The sequence below is a fragment of the Nerophis lumbriciformis genome, linkage group LG08 (assembly GCF_033978685.3).
Source record: "Nerophis lumbriciformis linkage group LG08, RoL_Nlum_v2.1, whole genome shotgun sequence".
Taxonomy (NCBI): domain Eukaryota; kingdom Metazoa; phylum Chordata; class Actinopteri; order Syngnathiformes; family Syngnathidae; genus Nerophis; species Nerophis lumbriciformis.
Window position 1 is genome coordinate 10,386,520 of NC_084555.2, and position 25,273 is coordinate 10,411,792.

General features: G+C 37.2%; 2 protein-coding genes across 7 annotated transcripts in view; one reads left to right on the forward strand and one right to left on the reverse strand.

Annotated features, from left to right (window-relative positions):
* Positions 1-1,139: 1,139 nt before the first annotated feature.
* Positions 1,140-23,276, reverse strand: LOC133611451 (MAPK/MAK/MRK overlapping kinase-like). 4 transcript variants are annotated; one of them, XM_061968247.2, is made up of 13 exons: positions 23,201-23,276; positions 17,433-17,575; positions 12,953-13,067; positions 12,782-12,871; positions 9,943-10,013; positions 9,786-9,864; positions 7,838-7,886; positions 7,514-7,692; positions 5,677-5,778; positions 5,402-5,575; positions 1,807-1,915; positions 1,548-1,739; positions 1,140-1,481 (listed from the first exon to the last, which is right to left on the reverse strand). In XM_061968247.2, exons 1-13 carry the CDS (start codon positions 23,203-23,205, stop codon positions 1,407-1,409), a joined length of 1,383 nt encoding a protein of 460 aa, XP_061824231.2. In that variant the 5' UTR covers positions 23,206-23,276; the 3' UTR covers positions 1,140-1,406. The 4 variants fall into 4 exon arrangements, with proteins under 4 accessions (XP_061824231.2, XP_061824230.2, XP_061824232.1 ...); XM_061968246.2 differs by lacking the exon at positions 23,201-23,276 and having other exon boundaries at positions 17,433-17,769; XM_061968248.2 differs by lacking the exons at positions 17,433-17,575; positions 23,201-23,276 and adding an exon at positions 17,094-17,335.
* LOC133611447 (ribosome quality control complex subunit NEMF) overlaps positions 22,863-25,273 on the forward strand; it is a 29,249-nt gene continuing 26,838 nt past the window's right edge. For all 3 annotated transcript variants that reach the window (XM_061968234.2, XM_061968233.2, XM_061968236.2), the window contains exons 1-2: positions 22,863-23,007; positions 23,149-23,217. In XM_061968234.2, coding sequence (XP_061824218.2) covers positions 22,949-23,007; positions 23,149-23,217 — 128 coding nt within the window. In that variant the 5' untranslated portion in view covers positions 22,863-22,948. The remainder of the gene's footprint in view (positions 23,008-23,148; positions 23,218-25,273) is intronic.

The following is a 25,273-nucleotide window of genomic DNA, read 5'->3' on the forward strand; positions in this document are numbered from 1 at the left end:
AAGTAGTGTGCTTGGGGAAAAAACAAAATTATATATATATAATATAATAAAAATTAGGTTTTTCCAAATGTATTTAATTTTATATATATATATATATATATATATATATATATATATATATATATATATATATATAAAATTAAAAAATATATTTTTCCAAATGTATTTAATTTTGCTTATATATATATATATATATATATATATATATATATATATTTTTATTTTTTTTTCCAAATGTATTTAATTTTGCTTATATATATATATATATATATATATATATATATATATATATTAGGGCTGCAACTAACAACTAATTTGATAGTCGATTATTACTTCGATTATTACTTCGATTAATAATCGGATAAAAGAGACAAACTACATTTCTATCCTTTCCAGTATTTTATTGAAAAAAAAAACGCATACTGGCACCATACTTATTTTGATTATTGTTTCTCAGCTGTTTGTACATGTTGCAGTTTATAAATAAAGGTTTATAAAAAAATAAAAAGTAGCCTCTGCGTATGCACATAGCATAGTTCCAACGAATCGATGACTAAATTAATCGCCAACTATTTTTATAATCAATTTTAATCGATTTCATCGATTAGTATCGAATATATATATATATATATATATATATATATATATATATATAAACAAAATAATTTAAAAATGTTAGTATATTCACACTGGTTGTCCTGGTTCACTTTCAAAAACGATAGTCCCCAATTAAACTAGAATATTAAATAATTAGCTCTTCATAAAATCATAAAGTATCCATATTTTTCATTTCTTGTGTTGTATTTGTTCAATTAAAATGTATTAGAAATATTAATAACCTTATTACTTAAATATGTAAAAATCTGAACCTTGTGACTCAAAACTTTTTTTAAAGTAATGTTCAAGTTTGTTTTATATATAATCCATTTTTATTTGTATATTTTTAACAAACCTCTATTTTAAATTTACAATAGTGTTCCTTAAACATTTTTATTGAATTCACCAGCTCTCTTGCTTTTATTCAATAGCTGTGGCCATTATTTCTTAGTATAAAAAATGTAATTATGCTGACCACATCATTTTCATGGTTTTTAAAAAAAAAACAAAGACTTGGAATAAAACCAGGCAAACAAATACCCTTTCTTGGTTTTTTTTTTTTATTAAATTTGACATTTTTACAACACAACAAAGTGCAGATTTATTAGTAGCTACATTGTGGCGATAAATAAAAACTGACATAGACCTGTTTGATACTTTTAAAAAAGCCCATAGTATAAATAACATTATGTTCATTGTATTGTGTGTAATATCTAAATCACAGCCTTATTGACTCGCGAAGGGGAATTTTCAGGTTTATCCTGCTTTGAGAGGAAGTTTTCAATCATACGTTGACGTCTGTTCGGCTCTCAGCAGCCTCCTCCGTGTTTCCTACCCAGAGGCGGCATGTAGAAGTTCTTTAAAGACGCCTTTTGTGACTCGGCCTGTGCAGAGGAAAAAGAGACCTCACAACCTAAGGCCAAATCGATGAAAGCATGCTTTGACTTTACCTTGACCAAACGTGTCTGGCATTTCTTAGAGGTGATGGCTGGCAGGGTGCCCCGGTGGGTCAGGGCGAAGGCGGGCGAGGTTGACGCCGGTAAGGAGCGCGGAGGCCCCGAGAAGGACATGTTTAGTTCGGGCAGCTCGGTAGTGTAATGGGAGACATTTCGTCTGCAGAGGGGCTCCGCTAAGTGCTTTGTCTAAAGAAGTCCTTACAGTTCATAAATAATAACATTAAAATCATGAACATCTTTAAGGGGTACTTACGCTAATTAAGGGGGTGGGCCTCATGTGTCTGCCTCTCATTTGTTTGCCAAGTCGAGTGGGTCGCCACAGGAGGTCAGAGGTGATTCCACTGGTTTTCTTCTCAGCTAACCTAAAAAGGAAGCATTTACAAAAATATAAACCTACAGAATTTGGATACCTTCATTGGGAATTAATGGTAATTTATCAGTCAGCTCTTTCAAGTCAAACACCTTATGATGTCTCTGTAATACAATATACAAACCCCAAACCAGTGAAGCTGGCACGTTGTGTAAATCGTATACAAAATACAATGATTTGCTAAATCCTTTTCCACCAATTGAATAGACTGCAAAGACAATATACTTAACGTACAAACTGGAATACTTTATTTTTTGCAAATATTAGCTCATTTGGAATTTGATGCCTGCAACATGTTTTTAAAAAGCTGGCACAAGTGGCAAAAAAGACTGAGAAAGTGGAGGAATTGCTCATCAAAAACTTATTTGGAACATCCCACAGGTGAACAGGCTAATTGGGAACAGGTGGGTGCCATGATTGGGTATAAACGCAGCTTCCATGAAATGCTCAGTCATTCACAAACAAGGATGGGGCGAGGGTCACCACTTTGTGAAAAAATGCGTGAGCAAATTGTCGAGCAGTTTAAAAACAACATTCCTCAATGAGCTACTGCAAGGAATTTAGGGATTTCACCATCTACGTTCGGTAATATCATCAAAAGGTTCAGAGAATCTGGAGAAATCACTGCATGTAAGCGATGATACTACGGACCTTCAATCCCTCAGGCGGTACTGCATCAAAAAACCCGACATCAGTGTGTAAAGGATATCACCACATGGGCTCAGAAACACTTCAGAAAACAACTGTCAGTAACTACAGTTTGTCGCTTAATCTGTAAGTGCAAGTTAAAACTGTACTATACCAAGCGAAAGCCATTTATCAACAACACCCAGAAACGCTGCTGGCTTCGCTGGGCCCGAGCTCATCTAAGATGGACTGATGCAAAGTGGAAAAGTGTTCTGTGGTCTGACGAGTCCACTTTTCAAATTGTTTTTGGAAACTGTGGACGTTGTGTCCTATGTACCAAAGAGGAAAAGTACCATCCGGATTGTTATACGCGCAAAGTTCAAAAGCCAGCACCTGCGATGGTATGGGGGTGTATTAGTGCCCAAGACATGGGTAACTTACACATCTGTGAAGGCACCATTAATGCTGAAAGGTACATACAGGTTTTGGAGAAACATATGTTGCCATCCAATCAACGTTATCATGGACGCCCCTGCTTATTTCAGCAAGACAATGCCAAGCCACGTGTTACAACAGCGTGGCTTCATAATAAAAGAGTGCGGGTACTAGACTGGCCTGCCTGTAGTCCAGACCTGTCTCCCATGTGTGCCGCAATATGAAGCCTAAAATACCACAATGGAGACCCCCGGACTGTTGAACGACTTAAGCTGTACATCAAGCAAGAATGGGAAAGAATTCCATCAGAAAAGCTTCAAAAATTGGTCTCCTCAGTTCCCAAACGTTTACTGAGTGTTGTTAAAAGGAAAGGCCATGTAACACAGTGGTAAAAATGCCCCTGTGCCAAGTTTTTTGCAATGTGTTGCTGCCATTAAATTCTAAGTTAATCATTATTTGCAAAAAAAAATGTGTTTCTCAGTTCAAACATTAAGTATCTTGTCTTTGCAGTCTATTCAATTGAATATAAGTTGAAAAGGATTTGCAAATCATTGTATTCTGTTTTTATTTACGAGTTACACAACGTGCCAACTTCACTGATTTTGGGTTTTGTAAAATATGACGCAATTTACACTGTGGTACATACGGTACACAAAAGATTAAAGGGGTAATATGATTTTTTTCTTCTACATTTAAAACGCTTTCTGGCCGTCTCCTCAGCATGTGCCGTTTTGTGGACTGTTTACAGTATTTACGTGGCTCCACTTCGACAGCGTCTTCTCTCCGCATCTTTGTTGTAGTTTTTAGGGCTTCCATAGCAGATCTACTGACAGATTAGGTTAGAACTATACGCTACTTTGTCTTAGAAATGGCAACAGCAGAGGATGCATGTGCATGTACGAGCCAGTCTGCCCCACAACAAGAGGATAGAGAAAAAGAAGGCGCTTACTGACTACAGTGTCGGACTACAATGGCGGAAAAGCAGTTTGGGTAAATTTATAACATATACTGTACAGTATGGATAATCCACTGACGCCCCCCTCGGAAAAACAACACACTTGGGGCAAATTCCAAACGGCTTATTTGGCGGAAGTATGAAAGAAGGCAAGATTGTTTTATGAATATCTCCGCAAAGCCTCCACGGTTTCATTTCAAAATTTCGGGACACATACACAGCAGCAGGGACCAACAGATAAAAAAAAGTTGGTTTTGCATAAAAAGGCCCCTTTTGATATTTAAACTATTTGAAAGAGTAGAAATAAATTATTATATTATATTATATATATATATATATATATATATATATATATATATATATATATATATACACGCACACATATATATTTAACATACAAATACTGCATCAATTAAAATAATGATACATTCGTTTCATATTCTCTTTTACAATTACACACATTGATGAGAAATATATATGGCAAAAAAAAAATCAGAATACATACATTTAAAAATTATCCAAAAAACTTGGGATTATTGTTGAGTATTGTGGAAATACAATACACAAATATATACAATAGATTATTTTATGTTTTAAATTTAAAAACACATTCCAAAAATATATTTTGAATGTTTTTTAAAATGTATACATTATTTTTTATGGTAAACATCTATTTAAAATGTATTTACAATTTCATACTTTAAACACTTAATATGTAAAATAACGTATTTGTAGATTTTTATTTTTTTTTAAACATGCATTTCTAGGAAATACTGTATATGCCAGTATAAAGAATTATATACAATACATTTTTATATTTCTGGAATTAAAAAAATGAGTGCATAATATGTTTTTGAATGTATACATTTCTGGAAAATTGATTTAAAAATATAATTATTACTGAAATATTTATTTTAAATATGTTTTTTTCAATATATAAGTTAATATTTTTATTTGAAATATGCCTTTGTGGTAAACATCCATTTTAAATAAATCTTTGCAGTTTTATGTTTTGAACATTTAAGAATCTATAAATTCATTATATTGCGGTTCTAAAAATATATGCATTTCTAAGAAATATAGTATATACAGTATAAAAAACATTATACAATATTACATTTTGAATAAAAAAAACAGGTGCATTATATTTGTTTTTAAATACATTAAAAATATAAAAACATCAAAAAAACATTTTCTTTTTTTTAAATATATACATTTATATTTGTTTAATTACGCAATTATGGGAAATCCATTCAGAAAATATTTACAATGTTGTATTTGGAACATTTAAAAATATAGTAAATAATGCTACCGGTGATTTTTTTAAATTATTTTCAGGAATCAAATATTTGGTTATTGCATAATTCCTCATTTAAAGTTTCCATCAAAAAACATTCCCACACCATTTACCAAACATTGGAAATTGTGTATGACTGGTACTGTCTACACTTCGGTACGTACCGTGTTTCCCGAAAGTAGGTGTGTTTCAGGGCAGTTTCTGTCGTGATGCGCTCGTCAGCATCGTAGGCCAACATCTGGTAGAGCAGAGACAGAGCCGGTGTCGGGCAGTTGGGGATGAGGCGTGAGATTCCGGAGCCTTTCTTGGCGGGGAAGTTGAAATGCATGGCTCTGGATCTGTCAGTCATCAAACATCACATCAGCACCAATAGACACCACAAAGGTAAGTCTGTCAGTGTATGATGACTAAAGGGACATGTTTCAACTCGATAACCTACTGCTTGAATTTCCGCAGGACGCTTTGATCGGGCGTGCCTAACACGTCGTGGATCTTGGCGATCTGATCCAACTCGTTGGTGCCGGGGAAGAGGGGATTCAAGCTGACAAATGAAAAGACAGGTGTGTATCTTAAACATCCCATAGCCAGCCATGTAAATGTGGGTTATACTTGTATAGCGCTTTTCTACCTTCAAGGTACTCAAAGCGCTTTGACACTATTTCCACATTCACCCATTCACACACACATTCACACACTGATGGCCAGAGCTGCCATTCAAGGCCCTAACCACGACCCATCAGGACAAGGGTGAAGTGTCTTGCTCAAGGACACAACGGAGGTGACTAGGTTGGTAGAAGGTGGGGATTGAACCAGGAACCCTCAGGTTGCTGGCATGGCCACTCTCCCAACTGTGCCACGCCATCCCCAATGTCATGCACATATGATTCATCCGTTATCTACAGCAGTGGTTCTCAAACTTTTTTCACCAAGAATACACTTGGCTCTCCAAGTATCACCATAATGACTAACATTAAAATACAGTAGCTTGGTAGGCCTTAATATTAATTAAAAACAAGGCAGGTTTTATTTTAAAATATAGACTGTTAAATGTTGCTAACATTCAAAGATTAGCATCAATACGAATGGCCTATCGAATCCTAAATAACACTGCACCAGCGCCACTTAAGCACTTTGTCCAGTTTACATCTGCTGGGACAACTAGAAACACACGAGCCTCCACCAGGGGGCAGTGTAGCGTACCCAGATGTAAAACCTCTTTTACACAATCAGCCTTTTCATATAAATCGATAAAGGAATAGAACGACCTCACAACAAACTTGAAAAGTCTAACAGATTACTCTTCATTCACAATTGAAGTTGAAAAGTGGCTTTGGAGCAATCAAAGCTGCTCACACGGTCACTGAGGTGGGCACTAAGTTTGACATGTCAACTTATTGTGTATTATATTTATGCATGAGAATATTTTGCTGTAAGTTGTGTGTTAAAATCATGGTTGTTGTTTTTTTTGTACAAATGACAGATGTGAACAAGAGCATGGATTGTCTATGTGTGATGATGTAAATGAGGTGTGGTTGTAATAAAGTAAAGTTAAAGTACCAATGATTGTCACACACACACCAGGTGTGGTGAAATTTGTCCTCTGCATTTGACCCATCCCCTTTGATCACCCTCTGGGAGGTGAGGGGAGCAGTGGGCAGCAGCGGTGCCGCGCCCGGGAATCATTTTTGGTGATTTAACCCCCAATTCCAACCCTTGATGCTGAGTGCCAAGCAGGGAGGTAATGGGTCCCATTTTCATAGTCTTTGGTATGACTCGGCCGGGGTTTGAACTCACAACCTACCGATCTCAGGGCGGACACTCTAACTACTAGGCCACTGAGTAGGTAATGTATAAGTAGGTATCAATGAAAGGGCATTTTATGACTTTTCTTAATTTGAATACATGCTATAGTATACTTTTATTGCTTATTTTTGTATCGCTTTAATTTAGGTAGCCAGGGACTGCAGATGGAAAAGAGCTATTTAGCTATAATCTGGTGCAGAACATATCTGTCTTTGACCTGAATGTTTCTATGCATTGTCCCTTCAAATAAAGACTAAACTAAACAATTATATGTAATATTTTTGGCCACTGTAACATACACAGTTTGAACAGTAACACTGTTTGAATAATAATTTCAGCGACTCTTTGGCGTACCACTAGATGGAGCCCGCGTACCAGTACCACAGTTTAAGAATCGCTGTTCTATAGGAAAAAATAGTCACACAATCTGCACAACCTAAGCCACAAAATGCATCTTCTTGTGGAGTTTATACCTCATGACCTCAAAGAAAACACAGCCCACGCTCCAGATGTCCATCTTCAGGCTGTAATAGCCGTCAGTAAGGAGGCACTCTGGGGCTCGGTACCACCGGGTGGAGATGTACTCAGTGTGCGGGGGCTTGGACTGCACGCTCCTGCACGAGCCAAAGTCTCCCAGCTTCAGAACGTTGTGCTGCAAAAAAAAACAAAAAAAAACGTTTGGAAGTAATATTACATCAAAATCCAGTAGTTTATTATGGTGTCTATCAAAAGCATTGAGCATTATCTTTGTTAATTGAATCTCGTTAGATTTTCTGCATGAAACAAAATGATCTTACTTTGATGAGAATGTTCTCTGGCTTCACGTCTCTGTGGAAGATCCCGCATCTGTAAAACGGAGAGTCGCAATTTAGCCGCTAAATTCAATTATATTCTATAATGTTTATATTAATGATGAATTATCTATTGGACGGAGACCTAACCGCCATTAAAACATTAGAGCTGGTCTGACTGTGTGGAATGTAGTTATAATTTATATGAACCTCGACCAGTAGGGGGCGACACCGGAGTCAATGTGTTCATGCTGTTAGGCCAGGGGTGTCAAAGTCAAGACCTACCAATGAATTACCTACGGCCACCGGGATGATATTTGATTAGTATTAGAGCCGGCCCGCAGGCCACAGCCGCCTGCTGCTGTTTTGCACGCGCCAATACTCCATCAGTGTTGGCGCAAGGACATTTCAAAATGGGGTCCCAGGGACCCCATCATGTCATAAAACTTTTTAGTAACCGTTTTGAAAACAAATAATAAATGTATGCATTATCCTGTTATAACTCACATTCTATATTGTTTTAGAAAAAGTTTGTCATAAACGTTAATTCATTTAAAAAAATAATGCAAAAGAAAACACATTTTTATGCATATGTAAATGTATTCAGTTATTAACATTCATTCACTTTCTTCTTTCCTTCATGGATCTAAACTTCACCGCTGCTGGTATTTTTTCTATATTTTTATCGAAATATTTTCAGAATGTGTTTGTTCAATATTTTTTAGTTTTAATGCCATGATTTTAATAGTTAGGTTCGGAGCATCAGGGAATATACTTATGACAGTTTTCATTTTACACCAGGAGAGGGTGACCCACAAGTATGGAGGGTCAAATGGGACAAAAATTCCAAAAACATTAACAATTTAAAAAAAAAAGCATTTTGAGATACTTTCTTAAACGTTTCATGATTATAATTGGGATTAAGTACATCATGTTATTAATGTATTTAATGTAAAAGTACATTTAAGTATTACAATATTAAATTATTTGATAATTTAATAATCATTTCATGATGTGATTAATTACTTCACAATATTTCATGATGAGAGGCATATTATAGGGTTTAGCGCAGAGGTGGAGGCCATTAATATATTATTACAGAAAGACACATTAAAAAGTGAAATTAAAGAGCATATAGGTGAAATGTAACGAGGAAAAGTTGCAATGTTGAATAATAACACAAAGCTGCCATGCAGGCCGTTTTTTTCTTTAAACCGTCATTGTTCAAAAAATAATCAATAAAAAATCTAAATCAATGTTATGAATTACTGACCTATTAAAGGCTCCAATTACTTCAAATCAAATATGTGTGTGTGTATATATATATGTACATACATACTGTATATACATATATATTTGACAATTTCATGATTTCATTAGTTATTTCACAACTTATTTAATGATGTAATGATGTATTTAATTATTTCATAAACCTGTGTCAGCATTTTATTGATTTATTTTATCTAAATAGTTAAATCAATTATTAAATTGTTTTAATGATAAAATGAACTATAGGTCGTGAAATAATAAAATCATGACATAAGGAAATCAATATTTAATTAACGTATCAAATAATTAAATATTGAAATAATCAATTCAATGATCTTTAAATTAATATTATTTGATTCATTTAACATGTTTTGATTTAATTGACATTTTTATTTAAGTAATTATTTAAATGTATTTAATTTTTTCCCATTTGACCCTCCATACAAAGACCAGTAGGTGACAACATTTCTCTACAAAGTGTATGATGTATCTATCTGGGGTATTCAAAGGGTGAGAAGTATTTTTTTTTAATCTGGTAGGGGTTAACTTTTTTCCACTTGTAAGATAGTTAAAAATGCGTCTTAAAACATCACCTACACCGTTAAGAGAGGTTGTATGATGGCGACAGTTTGTGACCTAGGAACAGATTCCTAATATTGCTGTACTGTAGTTATATAAAAGCTACCTGTGCATGTGGTCCAGTGACTTGCACAGCTGGTACATGTAGTTTTTCACTGTGTTATCTGGCAGTGGCGTTTGTCTCGCTGCAAGGTACAAACAAACATTATTCCATAGACCAAAACTTTTACTGTGACACTTTTGGGATTTGCAGCCACACCCACCTTTGATGAACTCGTATATGTTCATTTCCATCAGCTCACAAATCAAAGACACTGTACCGTTTTCTTTGTCGCTAAAACATAGCAGAAAATACAGTAAAGTGTCCAACAAAAGTAAGTATGCACCCCTCACATTTTTTACAGTAGAAAACTACATAAATGAGACTTGGATAAAAAAAAGTACTGCATCAATTAAAATCATATATTCGTTTCATATTCTCTTTTAAAATTGAAGAGAAATATAAACATCCATGGCCCCCAAAAAAATCAGAATACATACATTTTAAAATGATCCAAAAAACTTGGTTTATTGATTTTTTTATTATTATTTACTTTTCTAGAAATTTCTATAAATACAATATAAAAATATGTACAATAGATTATTTAATTTAAAAACACAATGTACCATATTTATGTTTTTAAATATATACATTTTAATTGAAAATATGAAATGAAACATCTAAATAAAATTAATTTTTAAAATGTTTTTTAAAATGTATAAATTATTTTTTTAAATTTAAAAATATACCTTTATGGTAACATCTATTTAAAAATATATTTACATTTTCATATTTTAAACACTTAATACATAAAATCATTTATTTGTATACATTTTTTTTAAACGTGCATTTCTAGGAAATACTGTATATACAATATAAAGAATGATATACATTTGTATATTTCTGGAATAAAAAAAAGGATGCATAATATTCATGTTTTTAAATGTATACATTTCTTGGAAATTGATTTAAAAATATAATTACTGGATTTTTTTTTATAATGCTTTTTTCAATATAAGTTCATATTTTTATTTGAAATATACATTTGTGGTAAACGCCCATTTTAAATAATTCTTTGCAGTTTTATATTTTGAACATTTGAAAATCTATAAATTCATTATATTGCGGTTACACTACTACTTTGTAGTAGTCAGTGTACAGCTTGTATTGATCCCCCTGCATATTCTTGGTTTGGCAGTAACTTCTCTGCATAGTCGGGAGATACATTTTAAATTGTAAATGTTTTTTTTTATAGTAACTTACATGGAAAATTGTTTGATGGCTCTCTATCTGCAGGGTGAAAAAGATCCAGCAGAGGACGCTGTTTCCTAACTGAATTTACCTAATATATTTTTTAACATTAGTTCGACAAGATGTGATGTTGTGTAACTGGAGTGTTTCTCTTTGATGAATGTTTTTGTTGCGGGACGGCCACGAAAACATTTCTGCCGCCACAAATCAACACATTATAATGGGACTGTTTGCGAATGTCGCTTGTCATTACAACTTCGTACAGTAGATGGCACCGTAGCAATAGGGATCAGTTTTGCCAACTTAAGGCCTGATTTCCAGTACTTATGGTCTGCGTGTACTAAAACATGTGCAAACATGATAGCACACGCAAAGCTAATCTATTAAACGAGTGCAAAGTGGATTGTGTCTATTTAGTGAGCAGAATAAGGCGAGCAATCCATTTTGCGTCTTTGTCTTCATTAATATGCAAAACATATGCTGATCATCAAAACGCACACAACGCTGGTGAGAGAAGATGCAAATATAATTGTTTAGCACGCGCGATGTGATTTATCAACACTCATCACAGTTTTGCGAGCATTATTTAACGTTTTATTTAGCACGTGTAAGAAAGAGTTGCAAACTGACAGTTCCACACACGGCTAAATATTCCACTTTAAATATGTTTCGGGGAAAATATTGCATAGTTTGTGTAGTTTCCATAAAAAAAACTAAGTTTTCTATGACAAAAACGGAATAAAACAAACAAAACAGTAATAAAAAAACTTATAATCGACAGATAGACCTTGAGTTGATGTAGAGATTTAAGCGTTGAAAGTTAAACAAAATGATAATGGATGACCTATTTTTAACACGTGTGTGATGGATCCTTGGTGGGATTTTTTTTTTCTTTGTTAAAAATTAATAATGAATCAAAAATCAAAAAAACTATTTCAGGCTCTAATTATTTCACATGAAATATTCCAATTCAAACATGTTGGGGGGGAAAGATTTTATGTTTTTGCCATTAAAAAAAAAAAAAGGAATTTCTTTAACAAAAAGGGCATAAAACATTTTTTTTTTTTTTACTTTATATCGACACATAGATCCGAAGTTGATATAGAGATTTAAGCGTTGGAAAAATAAATAAATAAATAAATAAAGCCTTATTTCTAACATTTTTATGACTGGAAACCCTTCTGGGACCAAACTTGAGGGGAGCCTGAAAGGTTAAACAAATCTACGGCGTGGCTAAGTTGGTAGAGTGGCCGTGCCAGCAATCGGAGGGTTGCTGGTTACTGGGGTTCAATCCCCACCTTCTACCATCCTAGTCACGTCCGTTGTGTCCTAGGGCAAGACACTTCACCCCTTGCTCCTGATGGCTGCTGATTAGCGCCTTGCATGGCAGCTCCCGCCATCAGTGTGTGAATGTGTGTGTGAATGGGTGAATGTGGAAATACTGTCAAAGCGCTTTGAGTACCTTGAAGGTAGAAAAGCGCTATACAAGTATAACCCATTTATCATTTATACATTGTATTGGGTTTGAGAATGAAAAATAGCCCTCGCCTGTTTTGATGTTTAAATGTGCGGCTCTCATTGTAAAAAGTTTGGACATCCGTGGCTTAGCGTATCAAAAATAAGGATTTTTAACTTTTTGTGCATATGCCCATTCTTGCCCTTTTTGACATTTACTCTAAATAGCACAAAGTGGGAGGGGAGCAGCGGTTCACTAATAAGTTATATCCCAAATGTAATTTCTGTATTACTGACACTTGAAAAGATTTAATAATACCATATTTGATCACAACAAGGTTGATCAAAGAACTCACAAAATGAGGTCATGCAGCTGGATGATATTTGCATGTGGGCCGAGTCTCCTCATGGCCTGAACTTCCCGCAGGTTGTTAGCCTGCTCCGCACTACGCAATAACACACACACACACACAGGGCACATTTTTACTTCATGAAACCATATATGTCTGAATAATATCAGTCCTCACCTGTTAACGGTCTGCTTCATTGTTTTGCATGCGTAATACTTCCCATCCTTCATGCTCTGAGTTTTGACCACCTCAGAGAAGCTGCCCTCGCCGATCTTCTTGATCATTTTGTAGCCTGCAACAACATTAACACTGACCTCATTTGTGCACGGCGACAACATGAAGACTGCTCATTAGACACTGAATATAGCAATTAAACAAACCCCGATTGGATAATACAGTCTACAGGGTTAGGGAATTGGGATTTAAAGAGTACTTATTATCTTTTCATCCATCCTATATTTCCTGAGGGAGCATTCTTCTCATCTTTTTAACTAGGTAGTGTACTAACTACGCTTTTTATAATGTATAATTAAGCCCCAAATTAATTACGCCATGGTCAAATATATAATTAAGTATTATATATAATATTATATTTAACCCAAATTAATTACGCCATGGTCAAATATATAATTAAGTATTATATATAATATTATATTTAACCCAAATTAATTACGCCATGGTCAAATATATAATTAAATATTACATATAATATTATATATAAAGGCAGAAGAAGCCAGAGCAATGTCTTTACTTAAGCTATTGTGTTGATTTTAGGGCTGCAACAACTAATCGATTAAATTCGATTATAAAAATAGTTGGCGATTAATTTAGTCATCGATTCGTTGGATCTATGCTATGCGCATGCACAGAGGCATTTTTTTTTTTTTTTTTATAAACCTTTATTTATAAACTGCAACATGTTAATTTAGTCATCGATTCGTTGGATCTATGCTATGCGCATGCGTAGAGGCTTTTTTATTTTTTTTATTTTTTTTTTATAAACCTTTATTTATAAACTGCATCATGTACGATTATGAAAATAGTTGGCGATTAATTTAGTAATCGATTCGCATGTGCAGAGGCATTTTTTTTTTTTTTAAATAAACCTTTATTTATAAACTGCAACATGTACAAACAGCTGAGAAACAATAATCAAAATAAGTATAATGCCAGTATGCTGTTTTTTCCCCCAATAAAATACTGGAAAGGATAGAAATGTAGTTTGTCTCTTTTGTCCGATTATTAATCAATTATCAAACTAATCGTTAGTTGCAGCCCTAGATGATTTACTGCATTTTCATCCAGCATGAAAAATCAGATGTTATTTATTAAGATAATTTATTATTATATTTATGTTATTTATTAAGAAATAAACAATTCTGTGAAATAAACAGCTCCATTTATTTAGCCGGAAGTTACATATTAAAAATTTGATCATCCTTAACCTTTAAACCACATTAACTATGATGGTGAATTTAAAGTCATTGTTTTATTTGAGGGCCTTTGTGCCCTCAAAACGTTGACGACACTAAAGGCCAAGTGGCCTTTCCCCTAAAATGACAACATTCCAGGCCTGAGTTAAACATTAATATTTTAGATTAGAATTTTTAATTTGAATTACAGTACATTTCAGCTGATCTTTAGGTATATTGTTTGTATATGTACAATTATGTTGTGCATTTGTCTTAAACATAATATTGTTAGTGTCCCTGAGATGAAAAACTTTTTGAGAACATTCTAATGAATTCTACATTTAAAAAATGGATTGTTATTGAGAAAGTGTATACAACATATACAGTATACTATTTGTCGGAATGAAAAACTAATAAAAGTAGTGTTTGGTTTTTTTTAGTACAAAAATGATTCATCACACCATCTCGTCGACGTGGAACATGGCAGCAAATATCTGTATATAAAGTATTTACTGTAAGTACTGTACTGCAAGTATAATTTGATCTAATAGTTTTACTTTGTTTCTGTAGTCGTGACTGTCACATGATTTTATAAATATGAACAATTAATCAACACTGAGCCTACATAGCTGTCTGCTATCCACTTGACTTGTGGAGTCCCAAAGGGTCAATTCTCAGACTCGTGTTCAAGCTTTACTGACCCTCTTGTTTAGTTTGATCCTTTTTAATGTTTTAGCACAGGGGTGTTGAACTTGTTTTCAGTGTGGGTCACATTGCAGTTATGGCTGCTCTCAGAGGGCCGCTAGTTCCAGTGAATATATATAAATTATAATGTATAATCACCTTATTATGTTATCACACAATTACTTATGAATGAGATTATGATTTTTGTAAATACACAATGATAGATCAGTGTTTTTCAACGACTATGCCGTGAGATATTGTCTGGTGTGCCGTGGGAAATTATGCAACTTAACCTAATTGGTCCAAAAAATATTTTTTGCAAATCAATAATTATAATCTGCGAATAATGTGCCGTTGCTTATTGTCTGTGCTGTGTAGAACTCGGCAGGGTAACCACGTAATACTCCATATCAGTAGGTGGCAGCAGGTAGTTCATTGCTTTGTAAAAGTCGGAATGTGTCGGGTGAGTAGAGGATGGTTTGTTGTGATCCCAATATGCAGACCACAGCGAACGCAGCGTGCAGGTAAAAAGGTATGTAATGCTTAAACCAAAAATTAACGAAAGGAAAAGGTAAAGGAAAAGGCAATGGCTATGCAAAACGAAAGTAAAACTGAACTGGCTACAAAGTAAACAGAAACAAAATTCTGGACGACAGCAAAAACTTACGGCGTCCACAAAGTACATCCGTACATGACATGACAATCAACAATGTCCACACAAAGAAGGATAGCAACAACGTAAATAATCTTGATTGCTAACATAAAGCAGGTGAGGGGAAAAGCGCTCAAAAGGAAGACATGAAACTGCTACAGGAAAACCAACAAAACAAGAAGGGCCACCAAAATAACAGCGTAAGACAATAACTAAAGCACTACACACAGGAAAACACAAACGGACTCAAAATAAGGCACGGCAACCTGGTGGAGTTTCATTTTTTAACGTTTTCTGCTGGTGGTGTGCCTCCGTATTTTTTTATGAAAAAAATGTGTCTTGCCTCAAAAAAGGTTGAAAAACACTGTGCTGGATAACATACTTGCTTTTGAAATCAAGTCTGGGGCACAAGCAATTTTATTCTAACAAACAATGTTTGAAACTTAAAAAAGGGGTGTTGCAACTTTTTCAAACAAGGACTGTATACTAAAAAGTTGAAAGTATGCGTGGGCCAAATTTGGATATTTTTATTTTATTTTTAAAAATGCTAAAAACAGACATTACGTATGTTTAAAACAAAACTTAGTTTCAGCTTTCGGGTATGGGTAAACAAGGGTTATTATTAATGAAAATATGTATATTTTTTAAAAAGTAAATGTTTACTGTTTTTGTACCTGCATGTGTAATAATAAAAAAGCCAAAAAGTAATGTAATGAGAAAAAGGTGAAATGTTGATACTCACACCTAAGAATAATTCAATGTCACTTATAACACAAAGCTGACCCTAGGTTTTGTCTTTAAATACTGTCAATATAATGTACTTTAAAAAAATATTTTTTTAGACAAAAAACCCCCATCAAAATGGCCCTACATACTTAATGTTATGCGACCCCTGGTGGAATAATTGTGTACACACCTGAGTTATTAGTATTTATTTTATTTTTGTTTGCATTACATTACAAATATTTGCTTTTTTTCTACATTTTAATGTTTTTTGTATTCAACATTTTGCTGCGGGCTATATTTTGGACACCCTTGTGTTAATATAATCGTTTTGCATGGTCGCAAAGCTATCAAGTTTAAAAGACATGCAATTGTATGCATTGCTTGCAATTTTTGGGTCAAAATTAAAAGAACGAATATGTTTAATAAGAAAGATTAAGTGCTTTATATTTCCAGGCTTTCGCGGGCCAGGTCTGGCCCCCGGGTCTTGATTATCATGAATAATAAAATGTTAATAAGATAATAAACTAAATGTTGCAGCGTAAACCAGCACAAATAATTGGTACAAGTTTGGCAAGATTTTGACAAAGTGAGGGGGCCAACCTCACACAGTTTTAGGTACGAGGCAAAACAATTATAATAAGCAGTTTATCAAATAATTAATTAAACATTTTTTAATTGCCAATTTTGGAATCCCTTAGAATAAACATTTAGCACAAACCGTGCAAAATTACAACTTATGATACTGTAAAAGGGATGGAATAAGTGCTGATGACGTCATTGGATTCAATCTCTCTGAGATGCTAACGCAACACAAGCATACAAAATGCGGTCGAATGATACTTACAGTGCATTCTTTTGACACGTTCATATTCGGTGCACGTTTTTAACGTATTTATTTTTAATTTTTAAATGGCGTAATATGTTAAAGGACGAAGCGAAATCGCCCCTCGAGTGCTAGCCCAGAGACCTGTTAGCTTGACCGTCGCCTTGGTAACGGAGCACGCCTTCGCCCTCCCCTTTTGACCCGGCGAAGATAGCTCGCAACTCCGGCTCGGAAGTCTTGTAGAGGTTATTTGCGTACAAAATAAAATGCGATGCAGCGCACGGATGACTAACAGTCGCAAGATGTCACACTTATACCCACCAGGCCCTTGTTATTCAACGCCGAATCGTTATTTCTTACCCTTTTTCCAGAGGTGGGCGGTGACGGCGAGCCCGCATGTCTTCTCGCTGGGCTTCGGGTTGTGGCGGTTCTGCACGTCCACATCGCCGATGTTGCTCCAGTCACTGTTTGACCCATTTTTCCAAGCATTCCGGAGGTTTGCCCTGTTTTTAAGACCAATCAACCAGTTGGAGTAGTGCATCATGAATGCACATGGAATTTGACGGGGTCTAGCAAGCATGCGATCAATAGTCTAACACGACGATGCAATAGTTACTGTCTGATTTAGTTAAATAATGTTAAAGCGGGACCGGACGCCAGTGAATCATCATCAAAATCAATGATTCCACTGACTGGTGTGTGTTTTGCTCCAAGTCGGCTTCCGTGCTTGTAAACCAAATTGCGCATGCTCGATGATGATCTCGCGCACATAGACATCTTACGTCACAGCACTGGCTGCTGTGACGCGAGAAATTCGGCCGCCATCTTGAAGTGGTGATGAGGAGCCGGCGAGCAGACTAAACCATACTTGCCAACCTTGAGACCTCCGATTTCGGGAGGGGGGTGGGTGGTCGGGGGGGCGTGGTTGGGGGCGTGGTTAAGAGGAGTATATTTACAGCTAGAATTCACCAAGTCAAGTAGTTCATATAAATGAACACTGAAATTCAAGTATTTCTCTTATATATATATATATATATATATCAGAAATACTTGACTTTCAGTGAATTCTAGCTATATATGTATATATATATATGAATAAGAGAAATACTTGAATTTCAGTGTTCATTTATTTACACATATACACACATAACACTCATCTACTCATTGTTGAGTTAAGGGTTGAATTGTCCATCCTTGTTCTATTCTCTGTCACTATTTTTCTAACCATGCTGAACACCCTCTCTGATGATGCATTCTGCTTCGTCTCCTTGTTGTGTGCGCAGTTGTGCACTGCACAAAAGCCCTAGATGTTAATGTCACATATGCATGTACAGTAGATGGCAGTATTGTCCTGTTTAAGAGTATCACGACATTGCTGTTTACGGCAGACAAACTGCTTTACGGTAGACGAAAACGGGACTGCTGTTGTTGTGTGTTGTTGCCGCGCTGGGAGAACGTTAATGAAACTGCCTAACAATAAACCCACATAAGAAACCAAGAACTCACCCTCGATCGTTCTACAGTTGTAACGTGATTGGGCAGGCACGCTGTTTATATTGTGGGAAAGCGGACGTGAAAACAGGCTGTCGACACGTCACTCAGGTCCGCCTGAATTTCGGGAGATTTTCGGGAGAAAATTTGTCCCGGGAGGTTTTCGGGAGAAGCGCTGAATTTCGGGAGTCTCCCGGAAAATCCGGGAGGGTTGGCAAGTATGGCCTAAACTGACCGTTGACGGGTAGAAACCTGGTGTTCAGCGTTTTCCTGCTCAAATGAGCGGACTGTTGAAAATAGGAATCGGGGGATTACTTTTCACAGGTAAGATTTAACATCAACGTACTATTGGTTGTATTTTGTGAAAAGAATATTACCAAAGAGTTGAGAAGGAGCAAAGATCTTCAATAGTACTGGAATCGTAGCCGCTAGCAAACAAGAGTATGACCATAATAGAATTGCTTGTCAATGAAATTAATACAATTTAAAAATGTCATACTTGATGAAGATAAAGATTGTAAAAGCCAACAGGGGTAAAAGTTAGGACCACAGTCCAGATTGTGTAGTGTGTGTGTGTGTACGAGACAATCAGATGGACAGTGGCTATACAGTATTATACAAGTCTACATTTAGTCTTGCTTTCCAACCCAATTTTGAGTAGCCCACCTTTGTGAAATGTGTGGGACTTTTATCCAAAGCGACATACATAAAAAAATACATATAAAACAATCACTTTAAACATTATCATTTAAGGGAAGAATGTTATACAAAATATTAATACAAAATGTCAAAACAGAATAAACTCTGCTGCTGCAGCAACAGAGATACAGTCTATAGGTCCCTAACATGCGCTGACAGTTCATTGGTCCTACCAAATGAATTGCACCGAGTGGAGCGGATCACCACACCAAAATGGCGGCCCCGCGTCTCGTAAGCGCCTGAAGGCAGTAGCACTCGATGCTGTGTCTACTTATAAGATGTCTATGCTCGCGCATGCTATTGTCATAAGTAGGGCTGTGCGATATATCGAGTTTGTAAGATATATTGATATATTTTTAATCAAGATATGAAATAAGAAAATATCGTAATGTCGATATCATTTATTTCACGTTAAAATGACCAAACGCCGCTTATTTGTTGTGTTCCTTGTTGTCTCCCGCCAGCCCTCCATGGACTACTAAACCCCTCCCCTTCCTCCTTCCAAGACATGCTTGCACGTATAAGAACATCCATGATTGGTTGGTTGTTTACTATGATGAGTCACGATTGGTTAGAAACAGGCCAATCAGAGGCAAGATAGGGCGGGTCATCGAACCAGGAAGAGAAATCACAAAGTGCCTGCTGTCACGCCAAATTTATTCCTCCTACAAAAATGACATCGCCTACAAATGTATTTATTTCTGAGTTTGATACATTTTGTATTACTTGCACAGCTATGTTATTTATTTTATGTAGATATAATATTTTTCTATTTCATTTATGTTATGTAATTCTGTACTACTTAAACCGTTTATTTTATGTGCTGTTAATACCCATCCATCCATCCATCCATCCATCTTCTTCCGCTTATCCGAGGTCGGGTCGCGGGGGCAGCAGCTTAAGCAGGGAAGCCCAGACTTCCCTCTCCCCAGCCACTTCGTCCAGCTCCTCCCGGGGGATCCCGAGGCGTTCCCAGGCCAGCCGGGAGAGATAGTCTTCCCAGCGTGTCCTGGGTCTTCCCCGTGGCCTCCTACCGGTCGGACGTGCCCGAAACACCTTCCTAGGGAGGCGTTCGGGTGGCATTCTGACCAGATGCCCGAACCACCTCATCTGGCTCCTCTCTATGTGGAGGAGCAGCGGCTTTACTTTGAGTTCCCCCCGAATGACAGAGCTTCTCACCCTATCTCTAAGGGAGAGCCCCGCCACTCAGCGGAGGAAACTCATTTCGGCTGCTTGTACCCGTGATCTTGTCCTTTCGGTCATGACCCAAAGCTCATGACCATAGGTGAGGATGGGAACGTAGATCGACCGGTAAATCGAGAGCTTTGCCTTCCGGCTCAGCTCCTTCTTCACCACAACGGATCGATACAGCGTCCGCATTACTGAAGATGCCGCACCGATCCGCCTGTCGATCTCACGATCCACTCTTCCCCCACTCGTGAACAAGACTCCGAGGTACTTGAACTCCTCCACTTGGGGCAAGATCTCCTCCCCAACCCGGAGATGGCACTCCACCCTTTTCCGGGAGAGAACCATGGACTCGGACTTGGAGGTGCTGATTCCCATCCCAGTCGCTTCACACTCGGCTGCGAACCGATCCAGCGAGAGCTGAAGATCTTGGCCAGAAGAAGCCATCAGGACCACATCATCTGCACATAGCAGAGACCTAATCCTGCAGCCACCAAATCAGATCCCCTCAACGCCCTGACTGCGCCTAGAAATTCTGTCCATAAAGGTTATGAACAGAATCGATGACAAAGGGCAGCCTTGGCGGAGTCCAACCCTCACTGGAAACGTGTCCGACTTACTGCCGGCAATGCGGACCAAGCTCTGGCACTGATTATATAGGGAGCGAACTGCCACAATAAGACAGTCCGATACCCCATACTCTCTGAGCACTCCCCACAGGACTTCCCGGGGTACACGGTCGAATGCCTTCTCCAAGTCCACAAAGCACATGTAGACTGGTTGGGCAAACTCCCATGCACCCTCAAGGACCCTGCCGAGAGTATAGAGCTGGTCCACAGTTCCACGACCAGGACGAAAACCACACTGTTCCTCCTGAAGCCGAGGTTCGACTATCCGGCGTAGCCTCCTCTCCAGTACACCTGAATAGACCTTACCGGGAAGGCTGAGGAGTGTGATCCCACGATAGTTGGAACACACCCTCCGGTTCCCCTTCTTAAAGAGAGGAACCACCACCCCGATCTGCCAATCCAGAGGTACCGCCCCCGATGTCCACGTGATGTTGCAGAGTCTTGTCAACCAAGACAGCCCCACAACATCTAGAGCCTTAAGGAACTCCGGGCGGATCTCATCCACCCCCGGGGCCTTGCCACCGAGGAGCTTTTTAACTACCTCGGCAACCTCAGCCCCAGAAATAGGAGAGCCCACCACAGATTCCCCAGGCCCTGCTTCCTCATAGGAAGACGTGCTGGTAGGATAGAGGAGGTCTTCGAAGTATTCCCTCCACCGATCCACAACATCCGCAGTCGAGGTCAGCAGAGCACCATCCCCACCATACACGGTGTTGACACTGCACTGCTTCCCCTTCCTGAGGCGGCGGATGGTGGTCCAGAATTGCTTCGAAGCCTGCCGGAAGTCTTTTTCCATGGCCTCCCCGAACTCCTCCCATGTCCGAGTTTTTGCCTCCGCGACCGCTGAAGCCGCACACCGCTTGGCCTGTCGGTACCTGTCTGCTGCCTCAGGAGTCCCATGAGCCAAAAGAACCCGATAGGACTCCTTCTTCAGCCTGACGGCATCCCTCACCGCCGGCGTTCACCAACGGGTTCTAGGATTACCGCCACGACAGGCACCAACTACCTTGCGGCCACAGCTCCAATCGGCCGCCTCGACAACAGAGGTACGGAACATCGTCCACTCGGACTCAATGTCCAGCACCTCTCTCGTGACATGTTCAAAGTTCTTCCGGAGGTGGGAATTGAAACTCTCTCTGACAGGAGACTCTGCCAGGCGTTCCCAGCAAACCCTCACAATACGTTTGGGCCTGCCAGGTCTGTCCGGCATCCTCCCCCACCATTGCAGCCAACTCACCACCAGGTGGTGATCGGTAGAAAGCTCCGCCCCTCTCTTCACCCGAGTGTCCAAAACATGAGACCGCAAATCCGATGACACAACTACAAAGTCGATCATGGAACTGCGGCCTAGGGTGTCCTGGTGCCAAGTGCACATATGGACACCCTTATGTTAATACCCATCTTGACTAAATGGGTTAATAAAAGTGCCTCTGACTGTTTACAGAACAGTTGTCATTCACTTCAATTTTACTGAATATCGCTCAAAAATGAATATCTTTATATGTATACTTTCACCGAAAAATATTTAGAGATATATATCGAATATCGAGTTGAAGTAAAAATATATCGAGATATACTTTTTCGTCCATATCGCCTCGCCCTAGTCACAAGTAACATTTAGGTGTTTTTTTGGTAACACACATTCATTAAACAGATTTTGGCCAGTTCAATACATATTAATAAACATGGAAACCAAAGTCACCCCAGCCTAGATGAGTGACACAAAACAATCTCATTTCTGCTCAACGTCGGCTTCCGTACGTGTATGCCGAACTGCGCATGCGTGGTATTCATCCCGGACATGTGTGTGGCACAAGCTCGTCCTCTCATTTTTTACACGCCTTCTTCCTCCAAACACATTAATTAAACATGAAAACAAGATTTGCCACAGCGGACATCAGAGCGGTTATCGCTGAGATAAATGCCAAGTAGGTGGCGTGTTTTTCCTGCCCCTTAAACACGCTAAACTTTGCTCATCTGTGAGGTGCTAGCTAAAATGCTAAAGTGTTTACTTTCGCCTTCACGGCATTCATGTTCTGTTTTGTGCCTCTTTTCTTTTTCTTTGGCAGCTACATCGGCATGAGAGTGAACAATGTGTATGACATCGACAACAAGACGTACCTCATTCGGCTACAAAAGTAAGGACCTCGTTATAACCCACGCATTAGTCTTGGCGTGTGTTCTTTTAAGAAGTTTACCACTTTGCCTAGCGAGCGTAATGCAGTGACGTCAACATAGATTTTAAAGCTGTGATGACAATTATGACCTTTTCCAAAGCATTTTTCTATTATAAAAAAAGACAGTATAATATTGATAAGTGTCTTAAAATTTAGTGCAAACTAAACATTTGAACTAATTAAGTGGGGGAAGAAATGTCTATTTGTAGCTCCTTCCTCTATTTATGATGCCCAAATTATACTGTAAGAAAAAAATCCAAACTAAACATATATATATATATATATATATATATATATATATGTATATACTTACACACACATGCATACATGCACACACATACATACAAATATATATGTATGTGTATATAAATATACATATGTATGTATGTGTGTATGTTTAGTGATGGGTTGATGAGGCGTCATGAAGCGTTTCGACACATTGCAAAACTGTATTGATACTGTGTCAATACTGTGTCACTAAATACTGACATCTGCTGGACATTAAAAATCCCTACAGGCCACCTATGGACCGACTCAACTGACACTGATTTTATGACCTAGTACAGGGGTGCTCACACTTTTTCTGCAGGCGAGCTACTTTTCAATTGATCAAGTCGTGGGGATCTACCTCATTCATATATATAATTTATATTTACTTATTTATGAAACATATGTTTTTGTTAACAAGTTAAAGGTGTTTAATGATAATACAAGCATGTTTAACACATATAGTTAATATTGTTAAGTTAAAGGTGTTTAAAGATAATGCAAACATGTTTAACACATATAGTTAATATTGTTAACAAGTTAAAGAGGTTTAGTGATAATGCAAGCATGTTTAACACATATAGTTAATATTGTTAATAAATTAAAGGTGTTTAATGATAATACAAGAATGTTTAACACATAGTTAATATTGTTAACAAGTTAAAGGTGTTTAAAGATAATGCAAGCATGTTTAACACTTATAGTTAATATTGGTAATAAGTTAAAGGTGTTTAAAGATAATACAAGCATGTTTAACACATATAGTTAATATTGTTAATAAGTTAAAAGTGTTTAGAGATAATACAAGCATGTTTAACACATATAGTTAATATTGTTAAAAAGTTAAAAGTGTTTAGAGATAATACAAGCATGTTTAACACATATAGATTCATTTCTTTCATGAAGACAAGAATATAAGTTAGTGTATTACCTGATTGTGATGACTTGCATTGATTGGAATCAGACAGTAGTGCTGATAAGGTCCGCATTTTCGAATGGAGGAGAAAAAAAGTCCTCCTTTCTGTCCAATACCACATGAAAGTGATTGGTTTTTGGCATTTTATTTATCCAGCTTCCGTACTCCTTTGTATACACTTTACAAGAAATACATTGTCGGCAAACTCCGTAGCTTGCTAGCTTGTGCACGCCAGCTTTCTGAGACTCTTATTTTGGTAGCGCAGGCAGGATGAAGTAGCGCTTTTATTGTGCAACTGTGCAGTCGGTCTTTGGAGTTTTGACGACAGATACGGCGCCAGAGTCTGTTGAAATAAAGTGTTTCTCGCCTTCCAGTCGGTAATTTTAATGAGCTGGCAGCAGCCAGCATCATCTCAGAAGACCCTCGGGTGCCGTGAATGTCAATCAAGTGACGAAAGTGACGTCATAGTGAAGATTTATGATCGCTCATTTTTAGGACTATTTTTTTAATGGCTGGCTGGTGATCGACTTACACACCCTCCGAGATCGACCGGTAGATCGCGATCGACGTAATGAGCACCCCTGACCTAGTATATACAATAATATAAACCAAGTCATTGTATTTCATTCAGGATTATTTCATATCTTCATTTCACTAAAAATATATTTGTATCTTTTTTAGATACAGTCAATAAATAATGTGAACATGTATTATAACATGGAAATCTAAGAGAACGTGTTGTGAATGAGGATGCTTGTGGACTGGGAATTTTTTATTTTTTTTTACACATTTTTATTTAAAAAAAACAACAGTTTTTCCAACATATTAAATTTT

Excerpts from the sequence above, each read along its gene's own strand:
- LOC133611451 (XM_061968245.2), bottom strand. The coding sequence starts at position 17,652 with ATGCTTGCTAGACCCCGTCAAATTCCATGTGCATTCATGATGCACTAC. Across the intron at positions 12,872-12,952 it reads ATGAAGCAGACCGTTAACAG|TGCGGAGCAGGCTAACAACC; the intron begins GTGAGGACTGAT and ends GTTATTGCGTAG. Across the intron at positions 5,576-5,676 it reads GTCCTGCGGAAATTCAAGCA|ATCCAGAGCCATGCATTTCA; the intron begins GTAGGTTATCGA and ends GATGACTGACAG.